Genomic DNA, 13,179 nt, shown 5'->3' on the forward strand with positions numbered 1-13,179 from the left:
AATAAGCATTAAAATAAAGGGACACGATGAGGTATTGCAAACTTTGAAATTTTGATTCAAAAAGTGGGAAGGCAGATAAAGATATATTTAGGGCGATGAATTTTTTGCACCCCCACCCCCCCCCCCCCCCCTGCGGATAATGCGGCGTTAAAGTCTGACACAATTCACTTTAAAAGGGGGCGCATGATCCTACAGGGGGCAAAAAAATCATCTACCTAATATCTAACATTACCAAGAATAAAATTTGTGAGTTGGTGAAACTACACAAGGGAAGGCTATACGGTGCAAATGGTTTTTGTATACAAAAAAAAAAGGAATCAATATTTGAGAAGGTGAAGAGTGCAAGGCTCAACTAGTAGCAAAAGGGTACTCACATGAGTGAGTTGCTTGGCAATGCAGAGTTAAACCAAGTTGACACATAGACGACCTTCAACCATAGAGATTTATGGGATCAAATCCTCATGGAACAGATTGATGGTTAAAAGGAGCTTATGAAAGATTTGGGGGATCAAATCCTCATGGAACATTAATTGTTAATATAAACAACCTTTGGAAGCCTCATAAAGATGCCTAATTTGATCAAGGAAGTAGGACCAAAGATATGGTCTACTGGTTGCCCACCACCAATCCACCATTAAAAGAAGGGAGTGTGGATATCATATATTAGAATTCCCCAATTTTGCAGACTCATTATAATGACCTCTCTTCCAATTGATAAGCTTCTAGACATTTTTTATGCAACATTTTCTAGACAAGATAAAATGACTGAGTGCCCTAATAAATGAAAATAGAATGCTTATTAGCTCTTATTTTTTTATCTTACATGCGCTTGCAGCCCAAAACGGAGAGTGAGGCCCATATGACAAAAAAAAAGGATAGAGAGGCCCGCATTTTTTAACCCGGAATTTATCTAGGAACCCCGGTGGCACATGAATTATTATTGATAGAAATAAATGAAGTACAAGAGGAGGACATTCCCCTTACCTCTAAAATCCAACCAAATAGTAAAGAAATCCACAACACGATCACATATAAAATCTCTACATTTATTATTTTCGACTGTAGTAAATAGGTCGTGCCCCAAAAATGAGGGAGGTTTGGATTATCCTAAACCCTCTGAGTGATGGATTTTTTTATATCAGAGACATTAAAAAATAGGGGCCACAAATCTCCTCATATCCAAGGGCTTAGGAACATCCAACATCCCTAATTTATTGGGCATAGCTTGTCAACAATGGGGCCCAAGGAATGGTTTAGATCAGCTATTCATGAAGGCCCTTCTGTCCCTTCTGTGCTGCACGTACCGGCGCTGCACTCGCACGCACCGTACAAAAACAACTATGTGCTGTCTTTCTCTTGCATCGCAAGCAATGCCACTAGGCGGGTGCGGATCAGGAACACTTTGTGCTTGCTGTACAAATGTCTCACTTTGTTGTTGTGCAAATGGCTTGTATTCTGCTATTAATATACAAGGAAAGTATTAGACCTATGAGAGATCATATTTTTGGGGTGTATTCTTGGCTGAGAGAAAGCGAGTGTTAGTAATCCTAATTGAAATAGTGAAACCACTCTTCTCACGTGGACATAGGCACACTGCTTAATCACCTAAATCTTGTATTTCTTATTTGTGTGATTGTGTTTCTCGCATCTCATCTTGACGCTTGATGAGCATCTTGGTTTATCCTATTTTGAGATATTAGAGATGTTGGCCACTTTGAATGGATCGATTATGCCTTGTTGTGATTTTAAGAGCAAGATTGAATGCATCAATAATCTGAACTTTCAGTGGTTGTTTGTAAGAATCAGTTGAGGTAAACACTAGCTATTACTGTCAAACATCAGTTCAGTATCCATCTTTTATTGATTTTGAACCAAAATCCCTTGCATGATGAAAGCAAAGGAAATGATCCCACATGGATCGCATACAACTCAAGTACATGACACAATCAACATCAAACTGATAGAAATTAGAGTCCTGTCCTCTTATTCCTACAATCTTCTTATAGGGATAAAATGAAAGGTGAAACTAGTACCATGGGCTTCAAAGCAGTAACTGAATACGCCACAAAGAACACAACATTTTTACCAAAAAAGTATCATCTCAGAAATCATCAGTGGGTGATGATCATTCTCTCTTCCATGAATCCAGAGGTGGGGTTTCTGAATCCTTATAAGTCATATATGTCCCTGGATATCTTTCGCCCTTAAAGGCATCAGCCGTAGCAAGGGATTCTAGTTCAGCCATATCTTCTGGAGTGAGCTTTACAGACAGTGCTACAATGTTCTGGTTGAAGTTTTCAATCTTGGTGGTACCTGGTATCGGACAAACATCACTTCCCTGGTGGTTAACCCAAGCCAACGCAAGCTGCGAAGGGGTGCATCCCTTCCTCGCAGCCATTTCAGTTATGCGCTCAAATACACGCGCATTATGCTCTAGATTCTCACCCTGAAATCTCGCTGCATACTGCAAATTGAAATTGCAATATAAACATTTTAGCAACATGAAGCAAATTGTATGAAGAAAAACATGCATGAGAGCTCAGATAAGCTTATATGAGCTAGAGCTCACAAACATAGTGGGGCCCATTTTAACATCCACAAGTGGAAGGGTTAGGATGATCCTATGAAGCTGATTTTTTGGGCACACCCTATCTATATGAGGGCCAATCAAATGAATGCTTTGGATCATCCAAACAATGTGGACCCCCCTATGTTTGTGAGCTCTAGCTCATATAAGCTTATATGAGCTCTAGCTCACAAACACTTTTCCCTGTGTGTGTGTGTGTGTGTGTCGGGGCAGGAGAGGGGGGAGGATGGGGGGATGGGGATGTATCTGAGGGAGACCTCGGATAAGCTATTTGAGCTAGCCACTACAAGTCTACAAATAGCACATAAAGCCATGTTGTTTGAGTCATCAAACCCAATCATTCCATAAAACCCGACATAGATAGCGTGGTCCTAAGAAATCATCTCCATAGGATCATCCTAACCATTCAATCTATGCAACGCACAAAATGGACCCATTTTATAGCCGTCCATTTTAAACCTCGACAAATCAAGGGTATTATCCTATGGAGATGATTTCTTAGAAACACCCTATCTATGTTAGGTCCTATAGAATCAATATCTAACATAACACAAACAACATAGGCACCAACCCTATTTATACTCGCTAGCTCAGATAGCTTATCTGAGGTCTCCCTCGGATATATATACAAACAATTCGACAACGTCACTGAAACCGCATACATTAGATTGCGTACCATACAACGAAATGTTACAACCTAATTACATTAAGCTCTATAATCACCCAGCTGTAAGTGAGGTTATAGATAATGTATCATTTAGTAACACCCCTGCATGCATCCATAGACATACATACCTTTCGGAAGTCACCTTCACCAAGATTAGCAACAAATTTTGGCCCTGAAGAAAAGAAGCCCCTCCCCAGAGGGCTGTACGCAACAATCCCTATACCAAGTTCTCTGAATGGCATATATACACATATTAGAATTAGGAACCAAATAGTATGTTCCTCATCAACGCCAAAAATTGCTCTAAATTAGCCTCACCTGCAAGTAGGTACTATGTCTTCTTCTATATCTCTTGTCCACAAGGACCATTCCAATTGTACTGCAGTTATTGGGTGAACAGCATGTGCTCTCCTGATTGTTGATGCAGAAGCCTCAGACATCCCTATGTATTTTATCTTTCCTTCTTCAACAAGTTTTTTGAGTTCTCCCATCTTGTGCAGAAGAGAGCAAAAAGATTAGGAAACAAATCATGCCAGCATCACTAGAATGCAGAGAAATATGACCAAATTAAGTAAGCTGAAACTGCTATGAAAACCCTCTGATGGGTTTCATAAACAACAGTACAGTAAGGGTTCATGACATAAATGAAATTTGGACTCACATTATGGAAATGGCCCATGACTCGTAAATATAAACAAACTACAAACAAGAGGTTATGGCGATCATCACACAGAAGAAAGCTCTTGCTGATATGTTGCCTAGAGAAAAATGAGCAGTGATGATGAATAGAAATAATCAATTGTTTGGCACAGAAGTCGGTAAAATTTATTAGAGTCAACGTATGAACAAAACTTGGATCCAAATTACATGGCACCTACAAAATAAACATGAAATGTAAAGAAACACTAATCAAGTAATTTCTCTAAAAGAGATATATGGAGGGGGGATTTGGTAACAAGAAAATGTCTGCCTCTCGGAAAATGAGCATATAAGGTGTGACTGTGAGAAGGATATGGAAAAGAAGAAGACATAATACCTACTTGCAGCAGAGCCTCAGATAAGGTTGTTAAAGGAACCTCACTGACGGGGGTTATCATCTAACTAGTCACAGCACTACTTGAAATTTCAGAAGATGCACTCGGCATCCATGTTACTAAACAGATACACAAAACCAAACGAAGATAAAACACATAAAAATTATGTGGTTCATATCAAATGGAAATCAAATATGCAGGAAAAGGATGGAGCTATCCACTATTTGCAAACTAAGAATTACAAGGGAAATCTGCTTTTCTCATTATAGTTGGCACTAAGCCAATCCGAAAACTCCCAATTTTTAGATACGGGCATTAATCATCCTCTCTCTCTCTCTCTCTCTCTCTCTCTCTCTCTATATATATATATATATATATATATATATAAGATCAGTGTAAACAAAATGCAAGACAATCGCACATAAGAACATAAATCTAAACAATAATCATACAAGATGCATGGCATCGAGTTTAAGTTTAATGGGCAAAACTATAAATCAACTCAAGAGTGAAATGTTGGAGCAATCTGGTAGTGTACCATGAGTTCCAACTAATAATTTTTTTCTCCTTGAAATAGCCCACACACCTATGAGAGAATCCATAAGAACAGAGATCACCTGAAATTTTGATCTTTACCAAACTAAACTAAATTCCTTGAAGAATTGTATGTAACATCGCCTGAAATTATTTCATCAAATACGTGCAGGTAGGCACCCATTACATAACTAATAGAATAACTAACAAGCTCTAATTCAAATTGAAGGACTTTGCTAACACAGGATGCAAGAATCATTCAGTGCTTAATCAGAGAGCCAATCTTTCTTTTTTTCTGCTGAATAAACATTGAATAAATGAAAGAAAGAAGCTACAAGATACAACAAATTATTGATCAGGGAGACATGAAAGAAATGAAACCCCGCACAAGGAAGAAAGAAAAAAAAATCAGAGAACCAAGTTATCAAACCCGTTGATTACATTCTTTGACTGATTATTAAAAACAGAGTCTAGTGAGCCAGATCTCACAATCCATTCATTTAAATTGATATTTTTGCAAGTTGTACTGAACGAAATAATCGCATTATGAACAGAGTCAACAAGCATACAAACGTAGAAGAAAATAACGGAATAATTTCTCATATTCATTAACAAAATGGTAGTACCCTAGCCAAACCCAGCTATAACAATCATAAAAAGGAAAAAATGAAATGGGTGAGAGAGAGAGAGAGAGAGAGAGAGATACCGTAACTTCAATGGGGACAGTAGTATCAACGCGATGCTGGTAATAGAGATCGATGCAATCAATATCAAGTCTCTTCAAGCTGGCCTCGCAGCAGGCCCTCACGTAGGCCGGATCGCCGCGCACGACCGGCGTCATGCCGCCGGCAGCAAAACTGATACCGAACTTTGTAGCCAACTCCACCTTATGCCTTATCCCCTTCAGAGCCTACGCATCCATAAAAATCAAATAGACATCAAATAGAAAACAAGATGGGTGGGAGCTGCGTCCATATTCTTTACGCATGTCAGGCCATCAGCGAATGGCGAGGCGGACAGGCTAGCTAGAGAGGGGGGTTTCCAGAGAGAGTGTCGAGCTCTTTGACTTCTTCCCTCCTTAGCTCTTCGTATTATATATACTTGGTTATGGTTCGTATGTATGCTTAGCAGTTGTACTTCTTGGGACATTCCCGGTCTCCGCTTTCGTTAATGGAATATATTTACCATTCAAAAGAAAAGGAAAGAAATCAAGATGGGTGGAAAGTGTAGCCCAAAAGGATAGAAGTTATACCTTTCCGAGAAGGATTTCGTTGGTGAAGGGGCCATAGATATCGGAGGTGTCGAGGAAGGTGACCCCGCTCTCAACTACGTGTCGGATGAGAGCGATCATGTCGGGTTCAGGTTTTGGCGGTCCATAGAAGGCAGACATGCCCATGCAACCAAGGCCTTGGGCTGATACTTCCAGGCCCTCAGACCCAAGCTTCATCCTCCGGACACCGGTAGCAACAGCCATAGGGGAAGAAGAAGAAGAAAGGAGATTAAAAATCAGAACAATACCATGTAGTGGGGGTACGTGAGAATATATAGGTTCTCTAGTGCGACTTTTATAGAAGTGGGGTCGCATTTCACTTTCAAATTATCTCGTCAACAAGTCGGGGATCATGGTGGGGTTGAGCCTCTAGCTCAATCGGTAAGGACAATGTTCATCAAACCATGAGGTCTGAGGTTCAATCCCAACTTACCTAGCAAAAAGCAAAGTCGGGGATGATTGATGAATGATACGAGTAGTGTGGGAACATGAGCCCCAACTCCCGGGTCAAGCTTCTCGGAAAGCATCTTCGAAGTGCTCTGATTTTTTTAATGAATTTTTTATACTAAAAGCATGGTGTAATACTAATGGTGTTCACACCTTCTATTGACTTCTTTCGATTGAAATTACCCAACTTTTAAAAAAAGGCCGGTCAAGGGAGAGATAATGAAAAAAAAATGCTTAAACTGGGAATAGTTCAAAACAATGCACATGATTTATTTTTACTAAAATAACCCTGAAATAAGAGTGCTGCTATGGAGACCGAGACTGGAACCGGGAGTTTAACCTAACAAATCCTCACATGCCACATGGCATGGGAGGGATAGTTTTGCCATTTTCATGGAGAAAAAGCCAAAAATCAAGGGAAAGATTGCTAATGTGGTAAGAGGCTATCTGTACGGTTCCACTATAGGTTCCCAACTCGGTTTCCATATCATTATTCCTGAAATAATACTTATTATAAAATTAGGGAATATTTTTTGTAAAATAATATAATAAAATTGGATTTAGGATTGTCCCACAGACTTTTGTTACTTGTCTAGACCCAATCGGTAATAATTTCAGAACCTAGGATAGGGTCGTGAAATGTGTATGGATCCTAGTAACATGTGTATTGGATTTTGGTTTTGAAGACAATTTTTTTTTGCTTTGGTAACTTGAAGTGCAGATCAAGATGATAACCATGATAGAAGAGATGAAATCACTCCACAAGAATAAAATTTGTGAGTTGGTGAAACTACACAAGGGAAGGCCATATTGTGCAAATGGTTTTTTACACAAAAAGAAAAAACAAAAGGAATCAATATTTGAGAAGAAAGGTGAAAAGTTCAAGGCTCGATTAGTAGCGAAAGGGTACTCACACGAGTGAGTTGCTTGGCAATGTGTTACGAACCCGAATGGTTCGTAATGTGATTAATCTTCTTAGAGGGAAGATCAGCCTCTTGATCCACTTCGAGGGAAGGATCAGTCCTCCATTGTGCAAAAAGACACAATTTCTAAGATGGTTTATTCATTAAATTATAAAAAAGCAAATGAGTATTTAAATAAAACACTCAAGGGATAAACATAGAAAGATCTTATGATAACAATGAAAATAACTAAATAGAGACTAATCTAATCTTTCCTAGTATCCAAATCAATTCTAGTTACTTAATCCACTCTACTTGTCTAATCTACCTTACAAGCAATCCAATAAACAGATCTTCAAACATGTGACATATCCTAAATCCAAACTAATTTATTCCCATCTAGGCACGTAACACAATGCAGAGTTAAAACAAGTTGATACGACGATGACCTTCCTCCACGGAGACTTGGGGGATCAAATCCTCATGGAAGAAATTGTTGGTTAAAAGGAGCTTATGAAAGATTTGGGGGATCAAATCCTCATCGAACAAATTGATGATTAAAAGGAGCCTATGAAAGAAGATCTACTGTGTAAACTGAAGAAGTGATTTTATGGCTTCAAATTGATTTATTGAAAAATATTTGCTATTGTGACGGTTTTTATGAGGTAAAAATAGAAAACTAAGATGATATGAGGTGACTACTCAAACAATCATCCTTAAGATAACTGTTGTCCCATTCATGTGATCCTATTCATCACGGTCCCACATGCACACCCTTCGGCGGCCTCATAAAGATGCCCAATTTGAACAAGGGTATAGGATCATTCGATTGTGGTGGGACCAACGTACGATATGGTACAGACTTGTGGTTGCCCACCACATTAAAAGAAAGGAGTGTGGATATCATATATTAGAAATCCAAATTTTATAGTTTTGCAGACTCGTGATAATAACACCCTTCCATTTGGTGAGCTTCTGACATTTTGATGCAACATTTTCAAGAAAAGATAAAATGAGTGAGTTCCCTAAGAATGAATATGAGCTCTCATGTTTTGTTGTTGATGATGTTGTGAAATGTGTTTCTTGCACGGTCTAAGACGTAGGAGTTTTTATATAGTGCATGAAGCCTAAGAAAGAAAGAGAGAGCCACATTTTTTTAACATGGAAGTTATCTAGGAACCACAGCAGCACCAGAACCTGGTAGAAATAAAAGTAGTACAAGAGGAGGATATGCCACCTTGCCTCTAAAACACAACCAAAATATTAAAGAAATCCACAACAGAACCACATCATAATATAAAATACTAATTTAACTTGAAGGAATACTAAGTTGATCACATCTAACAGCCCCTCTTCGGAGTTGAGTCTCTGGCTCATGGATAAAAAGGCTTTGTTCCTCAACCAAGAGGTGGGAAGTTCAATCCCAACTTACCTACCCAAAGAAGCAGCCCTTCCCGTGTCTCTTGAGAGATCCAACCCATTCCAAAAAGTTTCTTAAGTATGGTAGAACAAGCATGATTAGCCAACGAATCTGAAGCACAAAGAGGCCCACATGATTGGATGATCTACACATTTATTATTTTGGCCCAATGTAAATAGGTCGTGCCCCAAAAATGAGGGAAATTGGATTATCCTAAACCCTCCGAGTAACGGATTTTTTATTTAAGTGACATCAAAAGAATAGGGGCCACAAATATTCTCAAATCCAAGGGCTTAGGAACATCCAACATCCCTCATTTATTGGTCACAGGTTGTCAACAATGGGGCCCAAGGAGTGGTTTAGATCATCTATTCATGAAGGTGCGAGTGCTGCACTCATGTACGCCATATAAAAATACCAAAAGCAGTTACATGTGCTGTCATTCTCTTGCATCCCAAGCAATGCCACTAGGAGGGTGCGGCTCAGGAACACTTTGGGCTTGTGCAATTGTCTCACTTTGTGCTTCTTGTTGTGCAAATGTCTTGTATTATGGTATTAATATACTAGCCACGCATTAGTTTTCCGGGAGATCGTCTTTTTTGGGGTGCATTCTTGGCTAAAAGAAAGAGAGAATGTTTGTAATCCTAATTGAAATAGTGAAAACTCTTTTCTCCCGAACCACATAAATCTTGTGTTTTTTTGTTTGGGACTGTGTTTCTCGCATTTTGTCTTGAGACTTGACGCGCATCATGTTTTACCCTATTTTGAGATATTAGAGATCTCTCTCAGTTTAAAACACTTTCCTTCACTGAAAATCAAGAATGATCTGGTTTTAAACATCAATACTGAGCATATGAAGACATTCTAATAAAGAACGGATGGTGAAGATCAGTTGGCACTCTTGCTGCCACAACCTCCTAAGAATTGAAAGCGTTGTTTACAGCGATCAGTAGAGGCAAAAACTGGCTATTACTGTCAAACACCGATTAGTTTCCATCTGCAATTGATTTTGAATCAAAATCCCTTGCATGATGAAGCCAAAGAAAATGAACCCACATGGATCGAATACAACTCAATGGTACAAGACACAATCAACATCAAACTGATAGAAATTAGGGTCCTGCCCTCTTATTCCTACTACAATCTTCTTATAGGGATAAAATGAAAGGTAAAACTAGTACCATAGGCTTCAAACAGTAACAGAATAAGCCACGAAGCACACAACAATTTTAACAAAAAAGTATCATCATAGGAATCATCAGTGGGTGATGATCATTCTCCCTTCCATGAATTAAGAGGTGGGGTTTCTGAATCCTTGTAAGTCACATATGTCTCTGGATATCTTTCGCCCTTGAAGGCACCTGCCGCGGCAAGTGATTCTAGTTCAGCCATATCTTCTGGAGTGAGCTTTACAGACAGAGCTGCAATGTTCTGGTTGAAGTATTCAATCTTGGTGGTACCTGGTATCGGACAAACATCACTTCCCTGGTGATGAACCCAAGCCAATGCAAGCTGCGAAGGAGTGCATCCCTTCCTCGTAGCCTTTTCAGTTATGCGCTCAAGCACACGTGCATTATGCTCTAGATTCTCACCTTGAAATCTCGCTACATGCTGGAAATTGAAATTGCAATATAAACATTTTAGCAACATGAAGCAAATTGTATATACAAAAACATGCATGCATGATGTCTATATATATATATATATATATATATATATATATAGAGAGAGAGAGAGAGAGAGAGAGAGAAACATTTCGGCGACATCACTGAAACCCCATACATTACATTGCATAACATACCACGAAATGTTAAAATGCGAATTCAAAGAAAAAATTTGATCCATAACATCTATGTCAGTTTTGCTGTATGAATATGAATGCATACAAAACAACTCACTTTCTAGATGATCCCGCTATATATGAGGTTATAGATAACTTATCATTTAGTAACACCCCTGCATGCATCCATAGACATACATACCTTTCGCATGTCACCTTCTTCAAGATTAGCAACAAATTTTGGCCCTGAAGAAAAGAAGCCCCTCCCCAGAGGGCTGTACGCAACAATCCCTATACCAAGTTCTCTGAATAGCATATATACACAGATTAGAACTAGGAACCAAACAGTATGTTCCTCATAAACGCCAAAAATTGCTCTAAATTAGACTCACCTGCAAGTAGGTACTATGTCTTCTTCTATATCTCTTGTCCACAAGGACCATTCCAATTGTACTGCAGTTATTGGGTGAACAGCATGTGCTCTTTTGATTGTTGATGCAGAAGCCTCAGACATCCCTATGTATTTTATCTTTCCTTCTTCAACAAGTTTTTTGAGTTCTCCCATCTTGGGCAAAAGAGAGGAAAAATTAACTAGAATAGAGAGAAATACAACCAAATTAAGTAAAGATGAAACTGCTATGAAAACCCCTCTGGTTGGTTTCATAAACAACAGTACAGCAGGTGTTCATGACATAAATGAAATTTGGACTCACACTGTGGTAAGTGTGACCCATGACTCATAAATATAAAGAAACTACAGACAAGAGGTTATGACGATCACCACAGAGAAGAAAGCTCTTGCTGATGTGTTGCCAATAGAAAATGAGTGGTGATGATGAATACAAATAATCAATTGTTTGGCACAGAAATGAGTGGTGATGACGAATGCAAATAATCAATTGTTTGGCACAGAAGTCGGTAAAATTTATTAGTGTCAACATATGAACAAAACTTGGATCCAAATTAAATGGCACCTACAAGCTAAACATGAAATGTAAAGAAAGACTAATCAAATAATTTCTCTAATTAAAGGGGAGATATGGAGGGAGGCTTCGTGTCTGCCTCCTGGAAAATGAGTATATAGAGTGTGATTGGGAGAAGGATACAGAAAAGAAGAAGAATTGTATGTAACAGCACCCGAAATTACTCCATTACATACGTGGAGGTAGGCACCTATTAACAAGCTCTAATTCAAATTGAAGGGCTTTGGTAACACAGGATGCAAGAATCATTTAGTGCTTAATCAGAAAGCCAATTTTTTTTTTTCGGCTATTTAAACATTGAATAAATGAAAAAAGAAGCTACAAGATACAACAAACTACATGATCAGGGAGACATCAAGAAGGAAAAAAAAAATCAGAAAGCCAAGATATCAGACCCGTTGATTACAGGCTTTGACTGATTATTAAAAACAGTCTAGTGAGCCAGATGTCGCAATTTATTCATTTAAATTGATTTTTTACAAGTTGAACTCAACGAAATAACTGTGTTATGAACAGAGTCAACAATAACTTCATGGCTGGAGAAAAACGTACAAACGTAGAATAAAAAATAACCGTATGATTTTTCATATTCATTAACAAACTGGTAGGACCCTAGCCAAACCCAGCTATACCAATCATAAGAAGGAAAAAAATGAAATGGCTTAGAGAGAGAGAGAGAGATACCGTAACTTCAATGGGGACAGAGGTATCAACACGATGCTGGTAATAGAGATCAATGCAATCAATATCAAGTCTCTTCAAGCTGGCCTCGCAGCAGGCCCTCACATAGGCGGGATCGCCTCGCACAGCGGGAGTCATGCCGTCGGCACTGGTTGTTTCACATGGTATCAGAGCAAATGCCTGGGTTCAAACCTCCTTGATAGCAAAATCCATATGCAATGGCCGAACCCAAAAGTGAGGCCACATGTGCCACTTGTAGGCCAGCCCAAAGAAAAGGGGTCACACATGAGTGGGAGTGTTAAAGTATAAAAGATTAAATAACGCCGTCTCCAACGGCTTAAGCTTTTGGAGTAACTGGATGTTTCACATAGACGTCAAATAGAAAACAAGATGTGTGGAAACAGTAGCCCAAAGGATATAAGTTGTACCTTTCCGAGAAGGACTTCGTTGGTGAAGGGGCCGTAGATATCGGAGGTGTCGAGAAATGTGACCCCGCTCTCGACTACGTGTCGAATGAGAGTGATCATATCGGGCTTGGGTTTTGGCTGGCCATAGAAGGCAGACATGCCCATGCACCCTAGGCCTTGGGTCGATACCTTTAGGCCCTGAGACCCAAGCTTCATCCGCGGGACACTGGTAGCAACAGCCATAGGGGAAGAAGGAGAAAGGAGATTAAAAATCAGAACAATACCAAGGAATGGGGGTGCGTGAGTATATATATATACTTATATAGGTTCTCTAGTGCCCCACTTATTCAAAGGGGCTGCCACTACAAATTTGCAACCCTGTTAGAGGATAAAATCGAATCTCGCACAGGATCTTAGATTGATTAGGCCTAGTTTAGGCAACCTGATTTGATTAAGTAACTAGAGTA

The 13,179-nt window shown here is 39.2% G+C and overlaps 2 protein-coding genes across 5 annotated transcripts; both read right to left on the reverse strand.

The window, feature by feature from the left end:
* Positions 1 to 1,806: 1,806 nt before the first annotated feature.
* Positions 1,807 to 6,501, reverse strand: LOC143882566 (putative aldo-keto reductase 2). Its single transcript, XM_077386036.1, has 5 exons — positions 6,075 to 6,501; positions 5,529 to 5,732; positions 3,573 to 3,745; positions 3,383 to 3,485; positions 1,807 to 2,464 (listed from the first exon to the last, which is right to left on the reverse strand). Exons 1-5 carry the CDS (start codon positions 6,405 to 6,407, stop codon positions 2,126 to 2,128), a joined length of 1,152 nt encoding a protein of 383 aa, XP_077242151.1. The 5' UTR covers positions 6,408 to 6,501; the 3' UTR covers positions 1,807 to 2,125.
* A 3,483-nt stretch (positions 6,502 to 9,984) lies between these two features.
* Positions 9,985 to 12,955, reverse strand: LOC143882567 (putative aldo-keto reductase 2). Of its 4 annotated transcripts, none has more exons than XM_077386039.1 (5): positions 12,708 to 12,955; positions 12,309 to 12,453; positions 11,034 to 11,206; positions 10,844 to 10,946; positions 9,985 to 10,472 (listed from the first exon to the last, which is right to left on the reverse strand). In XM_077386039.1, exons 1-5 carry the CDS (start codon positions 12,953 to 12,955, stop codon positions 10,134 to 10,136), a joined length of 1,008 nt encoding a protein of 335 aa, XP_077242154.1. In that variant the 3' UTR covers positions 9,985 to 10,133. The 4 variants fall into 4 exon arrangements, with proteins under 4 accessions (XP_077242154.1, XP_077242155.1, XP_077242152.1 ...); XM_077386040.1 differs by having other exon boundaries at positions 9,985 to 10,465; positions 10,840 to 10,946; XM_077386037.1 differs by having other exon boundaries at positions 9,985 to 10,486; positions 10,840 to 10,946.
* Between the last annotated feature and the right edge of the window lie 224 nt (positions 12,956 to 13,179).

This window comes from Tasmannia lanceolata, unplaced genomic scaffold, assembly GCF_043159265.1.
Source record: "Tasmannia lanceolata isolate RefF3 unplaced genomic scaffold, GAP_Taslan_0.1 ptg000008l, whole genome shotgun sequence".
Lineage (NCBI taxonomy): Eukaryota > Viridiplantae > Streptophyta > Magnoliopsida > Canellales > Winteraceae > Tasmannia > Tasmannia lanceolata.

Excerpts from the sequence above, each read along its gene's own strand:
- LOC143882566 (XM_077386036.1), bottom strand. The coding sequence starts at position 6,407 with ATGCGACCCCACTTCTATAAAAGTCGCACTAGAGAACCTATATATTCT. Across the intron at positions 5,733-6,074 it reads ACGAAATCCTTCTCGGAAAG|GCTCTGAAGGGGATAAGGCA; the intron begins GTATAACTTCTA and ends ATGGATGCGTAG. Across the intron at positions 3,486-3,572 it reads GACATAGTACCTACTTGCAG|AGAACTTGGTATAGGGATTG; the intron begins GTGAGGCTAATT and ends TATGCCATTCAG.
- LOC143882567 (XM_077386037.1), bottom strand. The coding sequence starts at position 12,955 with ATGGCTGTTGCTACCAGTGTCCCGCGGATGAAGCTTGGGTCTCAGGGC. Across the intron at positions 12,454-12,707 it reads CTTATATCCTTTGGGCTACT|TGCCGACGGCATGACTCCCG; the intron begins GTTTCCACACAT and ends TGAAACAACCAG. Across the intron at positions 10,487-10,839 it reads AGGTGACATGCGAAAGGTAT|ATTTCAATTTCCAGCATGTA; the intron begins GTATGTCTATGG and ends GTTTATATTGCA.